The sequence below is a fragment of the Mastigoproctus giganteus genome, chromosome 1 (genome assembly GCF_048544385.1).
Source record: "Mastigoproctus giganteus isolate SK-2022 chromosome 1, ASM4854438v1, whole genome shotgun sequence".
Taxonomy (NCBI): domain Eukaryota; kingdom Metazoa; phylum Arthropoda; class Arachnida; order Uropygi; family Thelyphonidae; genus Mastigoproctus; species Mastigoproctus giganteus.
The window spans coordinates 158741838-158760979 of NC_143575.1; the positions used below are offsets into that span (position 1 = coordinate 158741838).

Below are 19142 nucleotides of genomic sequence, written 5' to 3' on the forward strand. Positions count from 1 at the left end.
TGATGTACTTTTGAATTCCAAAATGTTGTTTTTAAAATCTTTATGGACCAGAAACCCAACTCCACCTTCACTCCTTTCACTGTTTCCATTGGTGTACAGCAGATTTCCACTTGATAAACTTATAAGTGATTCATTTCTTCTTCTTGTTTCAGCCAAACCGATGATATTCCAATTCACATTTTCTAATTCTTTTTCCAGCTCTAATATCCTGTCTTCACCGATGAGTGATCGTACGTTATAACAGGCCAAGTTCAATTTCCGTGCATGGCAGCCTGGTCGTACCCAGAGATTCTTAGCACCCTCTGCTTCCACTCTGATCCTCTCGCTGCCGTAAGAGGGAGAGTGAAAGCTGCTGGGGACTGAGGGCCATTTGTATTGTTGTGCTCTCGTTGCTGGAGGGTTTGGTCTTTTCCTCTTCACGCTGACCAGGCGTCTTGAAGAGAACCACTCTACACGTTCGTTGCCACCTAAGTGACGTAACAGGGCTTACCATCGAGAAGGTGTGCATGAGTGGATTTTAGGGAGGCAGGCCAACCGGACTTCTCCTAAATCTTCTGTAATAGAGAGATATTGGATCCATCAGTGTTTTAGGCTGAGTGTCTGATAACACACAGGATACCTGTTCCCCTCTAAGCCCCCTTAACTCTAAAGTACCGTAACTCTGCTTGGTATGTCTTGATAATCTGAAGAAATTGGATTTACGTTATTAGCATTAGCATTAGTAGAGGCATTTGATGCAAGAAAGCAAGCTTATGCAGCATCAGCCAAAAAAAAAAAAAAAAAAAAACCCACTTCCACTTCACCCCTCTGTTCGTTCAAAATACCTGTCCAGCTGAGCCTTAAACTTATTTAGGCTGTCAACCTCCACCACAAGGGATGGCAGTCTGTTCCACCAACCAACCACCCGCTGGCTAAAGGCAAATTTCCGCACATCTATCCTACATCTGTCTTTCCTCAATTTGAATTTATGCCCTCTCAGGTGATTTTTCTGAGCTAGAGGAAGAATCCCATCAGCATTGAGCATGCTTAAACCATTCAAGGCTTTATACACCTCTATCAGATCACCTCGCTGGTGCCTAGTCTCCAGACACTGTAATTTGCAAAACTTAAGCCTTTCCTCGTAAGAGCACCCCTTTGTTCCATTCACTAATCTTGTTGCCCTTCTCTGTACTCGTTCCAGCAGCTCTACATCCTTCTTGAAATGAGGCCTCCAGACCTGTATACAGTACTCTAGGTGTGGCCTGACCATTGCCTTATACAATGGAATAATCACCTCCTTATCCCTGCTGGAAAAATTCCTGTATATCATTGACAATACTCCATGAGCTACTCTTGCAGCCCGTCTGCACTGCTCAGAGAACTTCATATCTGCCTGCACAATCACCCCCAAGTCCCTTTCATTCTCTACCACTGTCAGTGTAGTACCACAGAGTTGATACGTTGCCCTGGGGTTGCTGTTTCCCATGTGTAGTACTTTACATTTGTCAATGTTAAACTTCATTTGCCACCTCTCAGCCCATCTGCTCAACCTTTCCAGATCCTGTTGCAGCAGTGTAGTGTCAGTAGTGTCCTTGACAACCCTGCCAACCTTTGTATCATCTGCAAACTTGGACATTAAGCTTGATATACCATCATCAATATCATTTATAAATACAGAAAACAATAATGGACCCAACACTGAGCCCTGAGGGACTCCACTAATAACATTAGTCCACGATCAGCAGTGTCCATTGATTACCACTCTCTGTCTTCTCCCACTCAACCACCCCTTTATCCATAGCAGCAATTTGCCTCCAATGTCACACTGCTCCAATTTGTGTAGCAGTCTTCCATGTGCAACAGTATCAAAAGCCTTTCTAAGATCCAAGTATATAATATCAAAGTTATTCCTTGCATCCAGTTCTTTTGTGACTGCATCATAGTATCCAATCAAGTTGGTCAGGCAAGACTTCCCCTTAACAAAACCATGCTGTGTCTGAGCTATAACTGAAGTCTTGTCTAAATGATCCTGCAGTGCTTCTTTAACCAGTGCCTCCATTAATTTTCCTGGAACAGAAGTTAAGCTCACAGGTCTATAGTTACTTGTGTCAGCCTTTGATCCTCCTTTGTGAATTGGGGTCACATTTGCACATTTCCAGTCTATGGGTACCTCCCCTGAGTCCAAGGAAGCTCTCATAATTATGGCTAAGGGTTTGCTTACTTCCTTTGCTGCCTCCTTTAATATAACTGGATAGATCCCATCCACCCCGGGTGCCTTTCTTGTGTTTATCTTCAACAGTTTCTCCTCCACTTTACTCCCAGTTATTTCAAGATTCTGTAGCTTACTGCTAGAGTTGAATACACCTCTGGCATTCCCCTTGCTGAATAACTCCTCCTGTGTGAATGTCGATGCAAAATATTCATTTAGTTTGTTAGCTACCTGAGCAGGATCATCAACAGTTGACCCATCAATATCAAGTGGACCAATCTGATTCATCCCCTTCCTTCTAGAGTTTACATAAGTAAAGAACTCTTTGCTGTTTTTCTTTGCATCCCTTGCCAAGGATTTCTCGTAATCTGCCTTCGCCTGCCTAACCTCCTTTGTAACTTGGTTGCATATCAACTTGTATCTATCATAGGCTTCTGTGTCATGTGTTAATTTGTAAGTATCCCATGCATTTTTCTTCTCTGCCATATGCCTCATTAGTTCATCTGACATCCATTTTGGCCTAAACCTTGAACAATATTTCTTAGTTGGTATGTAAAGCCTAGTAGCTTCCAAGATATGTTCTTTGAATGCTTCCCATTTTGAATTTTCTGTTGGTAACATCATCAGTTGGTCCCACTGTATAGAATTTAAATACTGTCTCAGTCCATCGTAGTCGCCTTTACGGAAGCAATAACCCTTCCCTTTACCCCTAATGGTAGTTACCTCTTTCAGTAAATCCCACTTCAGCACACTGTGATCACTGCCACCTAGTGGTTCATTTATCTGCAGATTCTTAATGCATGAAGAATCACTGCTGATAATCAAATCAAGAGTATTACTCCCTCTAGTTGCCTCCTGAACATGCTGATGTAGAAAACAATCATCCAATAAATCCACAAAAGCCCTGCTAGTGTGTGAGTAACCAGCCCCCAAATTCCAGTCAATATCTGGGAAATTAAAATCTCCCATTATAAGACTCTCTGATTTACTGGCCCACTCTATTTCCCTGTACAGTTCCTTATTATACTCATCAGAGTCATTAGGCCTATAGCACACTCCTACTCTCAATTTTGATCTCCCAATGCTTATGTCACACCAAACTGACTCAACACTGCACTGTCCAGCGATGTCGACTGGCTTCACTTCCTTGGTTTTTATGTGTTTCTTAACTAATAGCATAACCCCTCCCCCCTTCCTATCCTGTCTATCCTTTCTGTAGACGTTGTACTCCCCAAATTGCAGTTCTGCATCCCTTATATCTGTGTGACACCACGTCTCTGATATCCCAACAATATCTGCCTTTGATGTTTTCAGCAATACCTCAAATTCATCAAATTTATTTACTAAACTCCTAGCATTGGTGTACACGCAAATATACCTGCACCTGTTTCTATTCTTAGCTACCCTAACACAACCCATGTGTTTATTTGTACTGCAATGGCTCCCAGCAGTCTCTGAAATACCATGCATCTTGTTTTTCAGGTTTCTGCTCATTCTAATAGAAGCAGTGCAAGAATCTCTTTCACCTCTGCCAGTGGCTACTGTCAATCTATTGGTCTTTGTCTCCCCCCAAGCTAGCAGTTTTCCGACCCACCTAACACTGCCTCGATAGCATCAGCAAATATTCTTGCACCCTTTCTATTTAAGTGTATCCCATCCCTGTAGAAGCAATCTCTCCTGTTAACAAGTACAGTCCAGGCTGAAAAAAATTCTACCCCTTGAGCCTTGCACAATCTTTCCAGGGCCGAATTGATCGACAAGGCTCTCATCATATACTCCCTCCTATCGTGTCTGGGCAGAATTGCAGACACTTTCAAATTCAACCCTAATTCTCGGCTTTTGTTCAACAGTGACCTGTACTTGTTAAGTAATTCTGCCGGTCTCCTACTCTTAATATTATTAGTGCCAACGTGTACAACTATATCACCTTTTGTGCCCTTAAAAGATGATATTCGCTCTACAACGTCATCAACCTTTGCCCCTGGCAGACATACCCTGGTCCTGTTCCACCTATCTTTTTTACAAAGCATGTTCCCCGTTTCCCTGACAATAGAGTCACCAACAACTACTAGTTCCTTCGGGACCAGCACATTCTGCCTTGGGGGTTGTCTCTGTGTCACGCGATGCCCAAGTGCAAGCTCTGGCATTGATGTTTACTTCATTAAAGTTATCCAAAAATCATTTATAAGTCTGTGGTTACCTTAAGGTAATTGGATTACCAACTGGTTCACAGGGAGGTTTCATAAAATACTATTGTTTTCTATTTTTGTGGGACAATTGTGCAACATAAAAACATTATATTGTGTGGCAGTGGGAAAAGACAGAGGAATTTTTACTAGGAAGAAGTAATATAAAATAAATTCCACTGGATGAACAAGAAAACAGGTTCTTTTTCTACTCTTGCATATAAAGCTTAAACTAATGAAGAATTTTGTTAAAGCCTCTGGATAAACAAAGAAGTGGATTCTGCTACCTAAAGTGTTTCCAATTTAACAGATAAAAAGATATAAACTGAAAGGAAATTCATTAAGTCTCAAATAAAGAAACTCCTCAAACATGATGTATTTTAAATAAAGCCATATAATACTGGAGCTTGTGATCATTAAAAGCAGTTGTGTATGGATTTCTTGGAAAAAGGAAAGAGGAGAATTACGAATCTCTGGTGTCAACTTTACTGCAGTTTTATAAAGATAAGAGATCTGCTAAATATCTTTGAAAATCCATTTTCTTAATTCCCATCTTAGTTTTTTCCCCTCAAAATTGGGGAGCTATGAACAAGGGGGAAATGTTTCCCCCTTGTTCATAGGAAATCACATCCACAATGGAAAAGTGGTACCAAGGTCATAAATGGGGTACTGCTTTAATGGAAGATTACTGATGGATTCTTGAGAGGGAAAGCAAAATGGTTTCTTCATCAAATTGTCAAATAAGCAGAAATTTTTGCATTCTAATACATTTTGAAGGTTGGCTATGTCCTAGAATCTAAGCGTTGGGTATCTCCTATAATCTTTCAAGCTATTAAAAACTCAATTATAGTAAAATCCCATTATTACAATTAACTTCTCAGAGGCGCCTGAATAATTAAGTTGTACTAAAATTTTGTTATAATGAATATCACTTAAAATTATTACAAAAGAACCATTATTAGTTCAAATAAATTTTGCTATACTGTTATTTTTTAATTTGTAAATAGCAAATTCTGCTTCATTTTACTCAAATATTAACTTTAAAATAAATAATAAAAAATAAATAAAATAACAACACACTATCATTTTGAAAAGCATATTGTTTTTATATGAAATAAAAAAGCAATAAAATACTGCATTATATAAAATACTGTATTATATGAAATACTGTATTATACAAAATATTAATGATTCACACTTTAAGAAATTTGAACAGTAAATATAACTTACTGTTACTTGGATGTATAATTACATAATTTTTTCTTTTAATATTTAGCTTCTTTTTTTTGCACATTAATATGAAAATTCAATTTTAAGTGTAATCAAAAATGTGTAGGTTCAGGCTACACTAAGTTCAAAACTAAGATTTCTTTATTCTGACAAATGAGTGAACTATTTTCTTCAATTTGAGCTTTTTCTCACTAGGAAAAAAAAAAGGAAATTAGTAAGTAGGTGTGTAAATTTATTATCTAACAGTCCACATCATTTTATCCTTTTGAGAAGTGGGGTGGTCAGCTTACGAATGATTTGACCACAATCATTCAATAATTTGGAAAACCTAATAGTGTGAAGTTGAATTCTTTTGATGCATCTTTTAAAACTTTTATCTCATTTTCTACCACAGCAATATTTATAATATGAAAGTCATTTTTAATTTTCACATAAGTAAATCAATACATTTTAGACATACATGGATTTTGAAAAAAATTCTTATACTGAATTTTTCATCAGAACTGTTTTGCTCAAACAAGATTCACAATGCATTATTAATAAGGGAAGATGGATAAGACCCAGAAATATTTTCATTATAGTGAAATTTTTGTTAAAACAGTATTTGCTGTAATGGTATTTTACTGTACCCAGTTTAAACAAAACTTTTCTCGATTTTGGAGTCTATTGGACCATTGTATTAAAAAAATCTAAATTAGAAATAATTTAATATAATACTTTAAAAAATAAAGAATTAAGAACTAAACATAATAGGTCAGTATTATTTATGTCTCAATCAAAGAAAGAAAATTAGGCTTTAAAATCAAGACAATTTATGGAAGGGAAAAAAAAAACTGTAATGAACTTACCATTTCTGACAAGCATCAATTACTTCTATATCTGAAATTTTTTCACCTTCCATATAGAGATGGCTATTAATTTCTTTACATGGTATCTTGCATTCTGCTTCAGGAATACATTTGTAGTCCCTATCATTATTATATACCTGACCTTCAGGACAGGGCTTTAGCAGACATCCTTCTACGCAACTTTCTAAATTACAAATTTCATGGACGTTTGAATATTTATACAGTGTTTCACAAGTTTTTGTTGGACAACTGGACATGCATGCCGAATAAGAGGAACATTCTTCATCACACTGAATTGCTAAAAGTATGAAAAGTTTAATTTCCTCAAAGAAATATATTAATATAAGGTGAATAAAAATTCAAGAAATGCAAATATCGATAACACCAAATCATGCTATTCATAACTATTAATATATTCAGTGGCGGGCTGTCCCAAGGGTGCAAGTGGTGCACTGTACCCAAGAGCCAACATGTTCAAGGGGCACCTGAAAACCTGAAACTCACATACACATATGAAGAAAATTTTATGGGGGGGGGGGGGCAGAAATTTTCAACTGGCACACAGGTGCAACATACCTTAGGAACACCCCTGAATATATTAATTGCAATCAATAAAAAGTAGATTCTTAACATCCATCAGTTTTTTTTTTCTCAAAAATATAATTATGCCAAGATCAATAAACATAACCAAATATATTGTGACCTATCCAAAAAACCAGAAGTCAAAATTATACTTCAGTCTGCCAAGTCATCTACATTCGTTTTATATAAAATAATGTGCTGTCTGTGACACTACATAGTCACAAAGCTAGAACAGCAAAGGGAACTGTTATATTTATGCAATGTGACCTGGCCTAATGCATAAAAAAAGTGAAACCCAAATATTGTTATAGGGCAATTAATGTATTCATTATGTTTTTCCTGGTTTCTATAGGTTTTTTTTTTTTTTTTTTTAATAACAAAGTTATAAAATTCAAACAAGTCAATTTGTAAGTCAATTGACACTAAGAAAAATTAGAAAAACTTGGCAGTGTTTTATTTTAATTTTTCGTTAGAATATTAATCACTGTGTAAAAAGGATTGATTGATTTTGATGAGCACATTGCCAGGGCCATGTTAATTAGCATTAGCATTAGTAGAAGCATATGATGCAAGAAAGCAAGATGGTATATAGCACCAGGCAGAAAAAAAAAAAAAAATTCCACTTTCACCCATCCAGTCTCATTAGATCATGTGACATCCATTTATTATTATTATTCTTCTTGTTGCTCTTATATTATTTTTCCCTTATTGGAGGATTCCCCTCCGTGACGGGTACTGCTAACAAGTACACAGGGTGGTTGTAATGTCTGGCGTTCCTGTTGGTCGAGGAACTCTCTGATTATGCTACAGGTGTTCAGGATTGCGAATTTCTGAAGTTCCTTGTAGGTGTTCTCTGGGAGACCTATTGCTGCTATGCTACTATGTAGGGTTTTTGGCATCATACCCATGGTTGACACGATGATCATGATGGTCCTTACTTCTTGCATATGCCACATCTCCTTGACCTCATGTCTCAGGTTTGTGTACTTCCTAATTTTTTCCTCATGGGTTTTCTGGACATTGCTAGTGTTGGGCACCGCTATGTCAATCAGGTAGGTAGCCTTTTCCATCTTGTCCAATAAGTGTTATATATAGTCTGTCATGCGGGAAGGTCTTATCCATTATTATTGCACAGTCCCAGTACAGCTTGTGGGTTGGAGTCTCTAGTACTGCCTGGGGTTTGTAATTGTAGTATGGTACACTTTCTTTGGTCAACTGGTATTTCCTTGCTAGCTTCTGATGTATTTTCCTCGCAACGTAATCGTGCCTACGAGCGTGCTCAGTCTGGGTGATCACCTTGCATCCCCGTGTGATGTGTTGGATCATTTCTGAGGTCAAGTGGCATCATCAACATGTGTCATCTGACATTCCAGGCTCCTTTGCGATGTATTTTCTATAGTTTTTGGTGCTGATTACCTAGTCTTGGATGGCCAGCATGAATCCTTCAGTCTCAGGGGTGTCCCACTTGTGAGCCATGCATTGGAAGCAATGTTATTGATATGATCTTGATAGAGGTCATTGTAGTGCCTGCCATGGAATGTCTTCTCTGCCCATCTTTCTAGCTTTTTTCTTGTGCTGTCTGGGTGGGAGGGGCCTCTCGCTTATGTTGAGTGGGGTATACCACTTATCTATCTTCCTTATGGCCTGGTGCTGTGTTGTTCTCCAAGTAATCCTTCAGGTTAACTATCACTGTTTTCCGTTGATCTATCAGGTCTATCAGGCCCCTTCCTCCCTCTTTCCAAGGTATTGTTATTCTCTCCACTGCTGACTTCGTGTGGTGTTGGCAACTCTTGGTCATCATTGTCCTTGTCTTTCGCATGATATCTTCTAGCTCGGTGTTAGTCCAATCTATGACCCCAAATGTGTATGTTATTACTGAGCTATATAGGTGTTTATGGCTTTAAATGTGCTCCCTCCTTTCAATTTTGCTTTCAGCAGGCTTGGCTTCTGAGTCTCTGATGATATTTTTCAGTCAGGAACTTCTTGATTTCCTTGTGTTCCAACTGCTCAGCCTGCATCATCCTTAGGTATTTGTAGGTCTCTCCTTCTGTCATAGCTTTGATCTCTTTACCAATCAACAGCTGGTAGTTTCGGCCAACTAATTTCTCTGGTGCAGTGTGTGGGTCTTGCATTTTTCTAGACCAAATTCCATACTGATGTCCTTGCTGAATTCTTCGGTGATCCGGAGTACTTGCTGGAATTGCTTCTCGGTTGCAGAGTAGAGCTTGATGTCATTCATGTACATCAGGTAGGTAAGGGTGTACAGGTTCTTTCTTCCTTCTTTCAGGTTATATCCATACTTGCTGCCATTGAGCATGGTGGATAGAGGGTAGAGTGCTAGACAGAACCATAGTGGACTCAGAGCATCACCCTGAAAGATTCCTCTTCTAATGGGGATTGGTCTGATTGTGATGTTCTCGACCTTAATGGTGGTACCTCATTTCGCCATTGTTACTCCTAGGAAGTTTGTCACTATCGGTTTGACCTTGTAGATCTTCAGGGTCTCTATTAGCCAGCTATGAGGTACGGAGTCGAAGGCCTTGCGGTAATCAATGTAGGCCATGTATAGGTTGCGGTGGTTCTTGAAGGCTTGCTCCATAACTGTGGAATCTATAGTTAATTGATCCTTGCATCCTTTCTGCTGTTCAGCCATTATCTTCTGACTCTATAAGTGGTCTGAGTTATTCTTAGTTATGCAGCAGGTCAGGATCTTTTACATCATTGGGAGGCATGTAATTGGCCTGTATTTCACCAGGCTTCTTGTATCTTCATCTTTAGGCTTCAGATATGTGACTCCTTCAGTAAGAAACTTCAGAATTGTCTCTGGGGTTGCTTATCGTTGGAGTGAACTGCTCTGCTAGGTGCTTGTGTGTGCAGGTGAGTTTCTTTTACCAGTAGTTGTGGATGTTATCAGTTCCCGGGGTTCACCAGTTGTGGGTGTTCCTGATCGACTCTTTTACTTCTTCTTCTCGAATCTCCCACTCTCTCATCTCTTGTATGTCCTTCATTTTCTTCCATTCTACTTCTATCCAGGGTGGTCTGCTGTTATGTCTTACTTCACTGCTCCAGATATTTCCCCAGAACTTTTCGATCGTCTTCTTCTCTGGTGGTCCGTTTCCTTCTTTCTCATCTTCACCCAGTTTCCTGTAGAAGGCTCTTTGGTCCTCATCAAAGATTTGGTTGTTTATTTTCCACTGGGAGCTCTCTTTGTATTGGTGTAGTGTTTTGCTGAGTGTGAGGAGTTTCTGCTTCAGTGTGTCTAAATATTCTCCTACTCTCTGATTTCTGGTCTCAAGTTTGATGTGGGCACTGTCTATCTTGAGGATGCTCTTCACCTTTCCAATCAATTTCTTACTTCTATTACTCTGTTGGTACTGGGTCAACTGACCTAACTTGACTCTTAATTCTTCTATCTTCTGCTGAAGTCTTCTTTCCCAAGCTGGCGGTTCTTTCTGTTTTCGGTTCTTCTGCTGCTGGTCTCTTCTTTCTTTTCTTTTAATCCTAGTGTCTGCTATGGCATCACAGTATACGGCTGTGTGGATAGCCTCCGGTGTTGCACAATTGTTGTCAAGATAATGTGGCATTATTTGCCGACTGCGGTGGTCAGTTACTCTCCACAGGATTTTATTTGGCCTCTGCTTAAGTATCACATGGTTTCTTGTGGGGTCCATTCCTTTGAATTCTGTTAGGGTCTTCTTCCACTCATCTTCTATTCTGGATAGCATGATGTCGTCTCTTTCCACTTCAGCTACTCTGGGTTGTATTTCTTCTTGCTGTTCCTCCTCTGGTTCCATATTAAACATATTCTTTGAGCTTTGTAGCAGATCACTGGCATCCTGCTTGAATTTTTTCAAGATGGCAGGAGCTATTAGGTTCTTCGTGACGATGGTCCTTCTTTGGTCTGCTAGCTGTTCTGTGACCTGAATATCCGGGTATCGTTTCAACCACTTGGTATGTAATCGCGACCTGTACATTGTCATATCGGTCTCTAGCCTGGTTATTTCATAGTATGCTTGCATGATGTGTGTATTCATTTCAATGCTCCACTTCATGTGTGTTGTCGTTTTCTTCTTCCTTCCTGGGTGGTCACTAGCACAGTTGCACAGGAAACACTTCCAGTTGGTAGGGCTGGATGGTTTTGCCCTTCTCTTGTGGTAGCCTTACGGCGGACAGCGCCATTTGCTCCATTGTCTTGCTCGGGAGACTGTCTCCAACTTTTCGAACTGACCCCTCTGCCTAAGGCCTGAACGTGAGTGACTTTATCCTGCGCCACACTTGATGCAGTATGAATAATATTTCTCTGCGACATCATCCCTCTATGGAGGTGGACTTGTTTAGCTACGTCTTATGTCCAGTGGTTTATTTATTTATTTAGTTAGTTCTCATAAATGATACCATATGGCGCCACTATCTGTCTAAGCCGTCACTCTGACCTTGGGGAAGGTAAGTCCAATGGGGTAACTTTCGCGATGTTTTTTATTATTATCATTATTATTATTATTATTATTATTATTATTATTAGCCATATGGTGCAAGGAAGCCTGAGGCTTATGCTACACCAGGAAAAAAAAAAAAAATTGAATTACCCAGAGAGAGAAAAGTAGAAGGGAATCACCAAGAAAGAGAAGAATGATGATATCCAGCTCAGGACCCTGGGTGTGCCAAGCCCATACTCACCAAAGCGAGCCCCACACATACCCTATAGTGTATCACCAGCCAACTGCACTCTTGAAAATTGATGGGCAGTGAGGAACAAAATTCTCTATAGCTATGTTCTGATACCTTTAACAATTTTTTAATTTAATAATTAAACTGGTAAGACTAAAACAGCTATGCAATATGTAATTAAAAAGGAAGTAGTAGCAAAGAATGCCCACAATAAACATGATAAATTGGAAAATGCTTGCCATTATTGTTTTAGAGTATGTATCACCATAGAGGGAAATAAATATTTAACTAACATAATGATTAATAAAAAGTACTATCAATAAAGATTAATTTTCAAGAGAAACAAATATATTGAAGGGTATCTCCTCTAACTCATGTTGCTGATTGACTCAGAAGTTTAGAATATGAAACAAAACACTACCCTAACTCCTGAATATATGATCCTCACAAATACTATGCAGAACAGATCAACGTTACACAAAACACATCAAATTTAATGTTACCGTTGATCTTTCAGGAAAAAGCTATTAGGAGAACTCTGATCACTTTTTTTTTTTTTTTTTTTTTTTTTTCCTGAAAACAAGAATGCCAAAAACTTTCTAGTGCCGGATGGCACTTTTCCATTTCTTAATATTTTTCAGAAATGAACCATTCTTTAACCACGTGAATAATACAGAGATAATTTATTAAGTGCTTCTGACCTAATTCCTAAACATTTGATTTTACTTTATTTTGTTTAATCATTTGTATTAATAATTTTCCTTTACAGTTCCTTCACCTCCAAATTGGCTTTGCAAATTCAGCCCATAATTTTCTTAATTCAACATAACTTTTAGAATATTAACATTCTTTCACCTTTTTCACAAAGTATCTACATTACTTCTTTTTTCTAATAACCTTACCCTTCTAGTCCCAGGAACTTTGTGTAATTCTCACCTCCATCTATACTAACTTTTTTTCAGATTTATTTATACTTACATGCTTATATATATAGGCAATATGAAAAAAAAAAATAGAAAATGAGTGAAGAAACAAATAAATAACTTGAGACAGAAGGAAAGTGGAAGAAATGTGTTATCTAAAAATTTGGAAAATTTAGACTGGCACCACCTGACCACGCTGAAGCCAAAAAAAAAAGTGCGAAATATCACTAATATGATATGATAAACCAACCACAAAAGAACAATAGATATAGGACACACAAAGCAAGGAACAAAAATAGACAATTGTTGCATCCAATGTCGTCAAAACTGTATCCAGAAGGCCCCTGGACACAACAGACATGACACTTTTTTGGCCTCAGCATGGTAATGTGGCACCAGACTAAATTTATTATTTATTGGCTTATAACTTCTGCTGTATTATCCTTCCCATACTTAATATCTTTCCAAAAATTTTTAGATACATACAGTTAGTCCCCGACTTACGTAAGCTCAAGTTATGTAACTACGGACTTATGGAAATTTTTTTGGTAAAATCGTAAAGATACTTTCTGTATAATTTTTAAGAGTGAAGTCGAATGAATTAATAAGTATAAATTTTTACTTTCAAGAAACGTGTGCTATAAAACGTGTACTATAAATAAATCCTAAACTATGCTGGATAATAAATCCTAGATTCTAGGATTTATCTAGATTCTATTATTACCTAGGTATTATCTAGGTAAATCCTAGATTCTAAAAAAAAGTCATTTCCAAGTTACGTAAAAATCGACTTATGTAAGTAGTTCTGGAACGTATCTCTTACTTACGTCGAGGACAGACTGTATTCCTTCCATTTCTACTTCTGTTTTCATTATTTCTTTGTTTCTCTTTTTTTTTTATTTCATATTGCCTTTACATATTATATGACATGTTGTTGTTGGATATTACTTATAGCCATTTACACTTGCTGTCACATTATTATCCCTTCTTTATTTCTATTATTAAACATATTATTTTTACAGTTTTATATTCATATATATATATTTTTTAACTCTATTGCATATCAATGCTAAACCAATTTATTTATGGATTGTAATATTAATTAAATATAATTTTTTAATAATTTTAATGAAAATTTTAATTTTAAAAATCTCCTGTTATTTACAATGCAACATTTAATACACGTTTATAAAACTATTCAGTGTGGAAAAAGTAACTTGTACATGTGCACATATTAATATGCTTTATCAAATAAATCAATAGATAAATATTAAATACATTTCCATTTATACTATTGCCATGATTTCACAGTGCAATAACATTGGGCTATGCATTTTTTGTGGTGGCATATTGACTTAAACTCAAATATCAAAGTTATTCCCTGCATCCAGTTCTTTTGTGACTGAATCATAGTATCCAATCAAATTGATCAGACAAGATTTCCCCTTAACAAAACCATGCTGGGTCCGAGCTATAACTGAAGTCTTGTCTAGATGATCCTGCAGTGCTTCTTTAACCAGTGCCTCCATTAATTTTCCTGGAACAGAAGTTAAATTCAGAGGTCTATAATTACTTGTGTCAGCCTTTGATCCTCCTTTGTGAATTGGGGTCACATTTGCACATCTCCAGTCCATGGGTATCTCCCCTGAGTCCAAGGAAGCTCTCATAATTATGGCTAAGGGTTTGCTTACTTCCTATGCTGCCTCCTTTAATATAACTGGATAGATCCATCTACCCCAGGTGCCTTTCTTGTGTTTAACTTCAACAATTTCTCCTCCACTTAACTCTCAGTTATTACAAGATTATCTAGCTTACTGCCAGAGTTGAATACACCTCTGGCATTCCCCTCGCTGAATAACTCCTCATGTGTGAATGTCGATGCAAAATATTCATTTAGTTTGTTAGCTACCTGAGCAGGATCATCAACAGTTGAACCATCGACATCAAGTGGACCAATCTGATTCATCCCCTTCCTTCTAGAGTTTACATAAGTAAAGAACTCTTTGCTGTTTTTCTTTGCATCCCTTGCCAAAGATTTCTCATATTCTGGCTTCACCTGCCTAACCTCCTTTGTAACTTGGTTACAGATCGACTTATATCTATCATAGGCTTCTGTGTCACGTGTTAATTTATATGTATCCCATGCATTTTTCTTCTCTGCCATACATCTCGTTAGTTCATCTGACATCCATTTAGGCCTAAACCTTGAACAATATTTCTTAGTTGGTATGTAAAGCCTAGTAGCTTCCAAAATAAGTTTTTTGAATGCTTCCCATTTTGAATTTACTGTTGGTAACATCATCAGTTGGTCCCACTGTATAGAATTGAAATACTGTCTCAGACCATGACAGTCGCCTTTACGAAAGCAAAAACCCTTTCCTTTACCTATGATGGTAGTTACCTCCTTGAGTAAATCCCACTTCAGCACACTGTGATCACTGCCACCTAGTGGTTCCTGTATCTGCATATTCTTAATGCATGAAGAATCACTACTGATAATCAAATCAAGAGTTGCCTCCCGAACATGCTGATGTAGAAAACAATCATCCAATAAATCCACAAAAGCCTTGCTAGTGTGTGAGTAACCAACCCACAAATTCCAGTCAATATCTGGGAAATTAAAATCCCCCATTATAAGACTCTGATTTACTGGCCCACTCTATTTCCCTGTACAGTTTCTTATTATACTCATCAGAATCATTAGGCCTATAGCACACTCCTACTCTCAATTTTGATCTCCCAATGTTTATGTCACACCAAACTGACTGGACACTGCACTGTCCAGCGATGTCGACTGGCTTCACTTCCTTGGATTTTATGTGTTTCTTAACTAATAGCATAACCCCTCTTCCCTTCCTATCCTGTCTATCCTTTCTGTAGATGTTGTACTCCCCAAATTCCAGTTCTGCATTCCTTATATCCGTGTGACACCACGTCTCTGATATCCCAACAATATCCGCCTTTGATGCTTTGAGCAATACCTCAAATTCATCAAATTTATTTACCAAACTCCTAGCATTGGTGTACACGCAAGTATTTTTTTTTTTTATTTTTATTTTTTTATGAAAACCCCATACACGAAAGGTATCAAAACCTATAGTACTTAGTACCGTGCATGGGTTGAAGGAGAAGTATGGGGGGAGGGGGATGCCGGAAACTTTCCTCTAGAGACTAAACATGGGTTTCACCGCTTCAAGCCTCGAATAAGCAAAGTGGTGGTATTTCACCAGTTGATGAAAGTCATCTACCACCTAGAGTATACATGCACCTGTTCTTTTTCTTAGCTACCCTAACACAACCCATGTGTTTACTTGTCCGCAATGACTCCCAGCAGTCTTTAAAATATCCTGCATCTTGGTTTCCAGGCTACTGCTCATTCCAATAGAAGCAGTGCAAGAATCACTTTCACCTCTGCCTGTGGCTACTGTTAATCTATTAGTCCTTGTATCCACCCACGCTAGCAGTTTTCCGACCCACGTAACACTGCCTCAATAGTATCAGCAAATATTCTTGCACCCTTTCTATTTAAGTGTATCCCATCCCTGTAGAAGCAGTGCCTTCTGTTAACTTCTGTTGTAGTAGCAACAATCATCCAACAAGAAAGTTTTTGTTTACATTATCCTGAAAGAGAAAGAAGCAAGACATAGTGGACAAAACAGAAACACAAATAGTGGTAGGCGCATTATAGCCCCAGCAGCTTATGCGCCATTAAACCTCCATAACACACACACACACACACACACACACACACACACACACACACACACACACACACACACACACACACACACACACACACACACACACACACACACAAATAGTGGTGTTTTATTTGTCACCACATTTCGCATAATTACTGTGCATAAAATTATAACTTGTGATTTCCAAACCTAGTTACATAACAGTACTAGTATATTTAGGAAGGGGTAATACATGTATAATGGATATTTACTGAGAAGTACAATCACGCTATTTGAACAGTAATTTATCTGACTTATTTAGCGTGTTATTTAATATAGGGCAAATATATGATGAAATGCATATAGAAGTACAACAATAAGAAACAATATCATAGTTAGCAGTGGAATCAAACTTACGGCACAAGTCTTGAGACCTCCATCTGATTGGAACACCATGGATGTTGCATTCTTGGCTATATGCAGCCAGAGCAGTGCACAAACATTCACAGTCTCCACCAGTATCACAAGCGCAAGCATCAAAAACACACCTGAAAATAAATTTAACTTGATATAATAAATTTCTAGAAAATGTTTACAATGAGTAATTATGCAATACAAGTGACAGTCTTTTCGAATAACACTGATCACTGATTTATAATGTAATTACCACAGAATGACTTGATGTTGCTACAAATAAACTGTATTTTCCATATGAAAAGTATTAATGCCTATTATTCACGATGCAATTAGCCAACCTTAAAGATATTCCAATGATTTCAATAGTTGCTTTAGATGTAGGCCTCCACTACTGCAAACCTTATATATCTTATAACAACATATGAATATTGCCATGATCACATTAACATGTTTGCTTCTGCTAAGTGCTTATACATTTCAGGGAAGTTTTCATCCAACAGGATGAAAATTCACGAGTTAAGAACCATTTCCTTCCAGTTTGCCAGAAGAAAAATCTGATTTTTTTTTTTTTATCTAGCAACTCCCCAATAAATACCAACTAAGTCATCCATAGTATGAAGAAAACCAACAAAAGTTGCAGCCCTATTCATAAGTAGCAGTAAATGTAATTAAACTGCAATAAGAGACAACTAAAGAATCTGTAATATTATAATTCTTTCAAGAAATTCAGAAAATAAATTGGCAGTTGCAGGGGTGTTATGATGGGAAAGAGATTTGGGGGACTACAGTACCCAGGGCTACAATTCAAGACCTCAACACTACATTTTTCTAAGTAATTTAATTCATTTTTAATAACTGTCAAAAGAAATTCTAAACTTAAAATAATAAAAATGTTTCGCCTTATTAATTTTTTATCCTATTGAATTATTACATGCTAAAACCAACTTAATGCTTGATTTTAATCCTCAGTTACAGAAAGACTGTAACTGTGACACACACACACACACACACACACACACACACACACACACACACACACACACACACACACACACACACACACACACACACACACACACACACACACACGCACGCACACGCACACACACAGGGCACATGTACTTCTCCACACCTCAAAAGGGCGCCTCCATAGCAAGGTGGGAAGGGGCAGCAGTACATAGCATGCGCTTCTTGATTAGACCGGGGTTCGAGCCCGTCACCACCAAATACGGAGGATGCGGAAAGGTCAGGGAATGACCACCGCATATTCCAGGAGCAATATGGCCTTAGTTGCTAATACTCCTAAAAAACCAAATAACCGGAAACACCTAAAAAAACAATAGTATAAGTATAAAAAGCCAACTGATATAAAAACATACAAAATCTTATTGGGGAGAATGAAGTAGAAATTTAATTTTATTAACTTAAATGAAAGCATAACACCGCACAAACAATCATGGGAGAATTTCTATTACAAAACTAAAGCCGTTACACGAAACATTCTCAGTAGAGAGTAAGGTGGGGGATTTTATTAACCTCATTTTCAGGAGCCTGACATACTTTCTTCATTTGAGGCTACAGAAATGTAGGAGGGGAAAGTCTATTAAGACAACTAAAATGCATGGAACCCACACTTCAACTCAATGACAAATGTGTTTAGCAAAAGTGTCAATTAAAATTCACAGTCATCTTGTTTAGTACTCTGAAATATAGTGGGTGACATTATCTCTTTCTTATATCTGAACATGTATTTTTGCATCATATTCTTTCTTTTTAAATAAGCATTTAATCATGTCAAGTTTTTATAAAAAAAACCAGAAAACTGAGAGTGAATGACAAAAATATTAAAATTAATGGCAGGCTGACTAGCTCTTTCAAAACAATGGCAAGACTGTACGTCTCAATTAATTGTATGTCTGTACGTCTCAATAACAATTAGCATCCTATGAAGTGCACATCAGGGCATTTCAGTCAGATCTGGCTGTCAAACAAGCTCAGTGAAGGTAAACAAAGCCAACATGAGAACCACAGCAAAGTATGGGAAACTGACCAGACAAACTGTTTTGCTGCTACTGCAGTTTCTCTCTGAATTCTTTGTAAACAGACAGTGCATGTTACCGGCAGCGGCAGTAGAAGTCGAGAACAATATAATGATTGACAGGTAGGCATGACAGACAACATACTGATTGGTGTGTGAACACGACAGACAATAACATCATAGTGTTAAGTGATAGATTGAAACCTTTTTCTTTTTTTTTCTAACCTAATCTTTAAGATTAGGTTAGGAAACCTTTAAAATTAGGTTTCATAACCTAACCTTAAAGGTTAGGCTAGGAAACCTAACCTTAAAAAATTACAAAGAAATCAGTAATATGTTTTTTTTAACTAGCAAAAAACACCCATGAACTCCAATAATCTGC

The 19142-nt window shown here is 37.6% G+C and overlaps 1 protein-coding gene across 2 annotated transcripts in view; it reads right to left on the reverse strand.

The window, feature by feature from the left end:
* LOC150091211 (hemocytin-like) overlaps window positions 1–19142 on the reverse strand; it is a 1750539-nt gene that overhangs the window by 1163880 nt on the left and 567517 nt on the right. For both annotated transcript variants that reach the window (XM_090374755.1, XM_090374750.1), the window contains 2 exons: window positions 16723–16853; window positions 6453–6750 (listed from right to left, as the gene is read on the reverse strand). In XM_090374755.1, the coding sequence (XP_090230881.1) occupies window positions 6453–6750; window positions 16723–16853 (429 nt within the window). The remainder of the gene's footprint in view (window positions 1–6452; window positions 6751–16722; window positions 16854–19142) is intronic.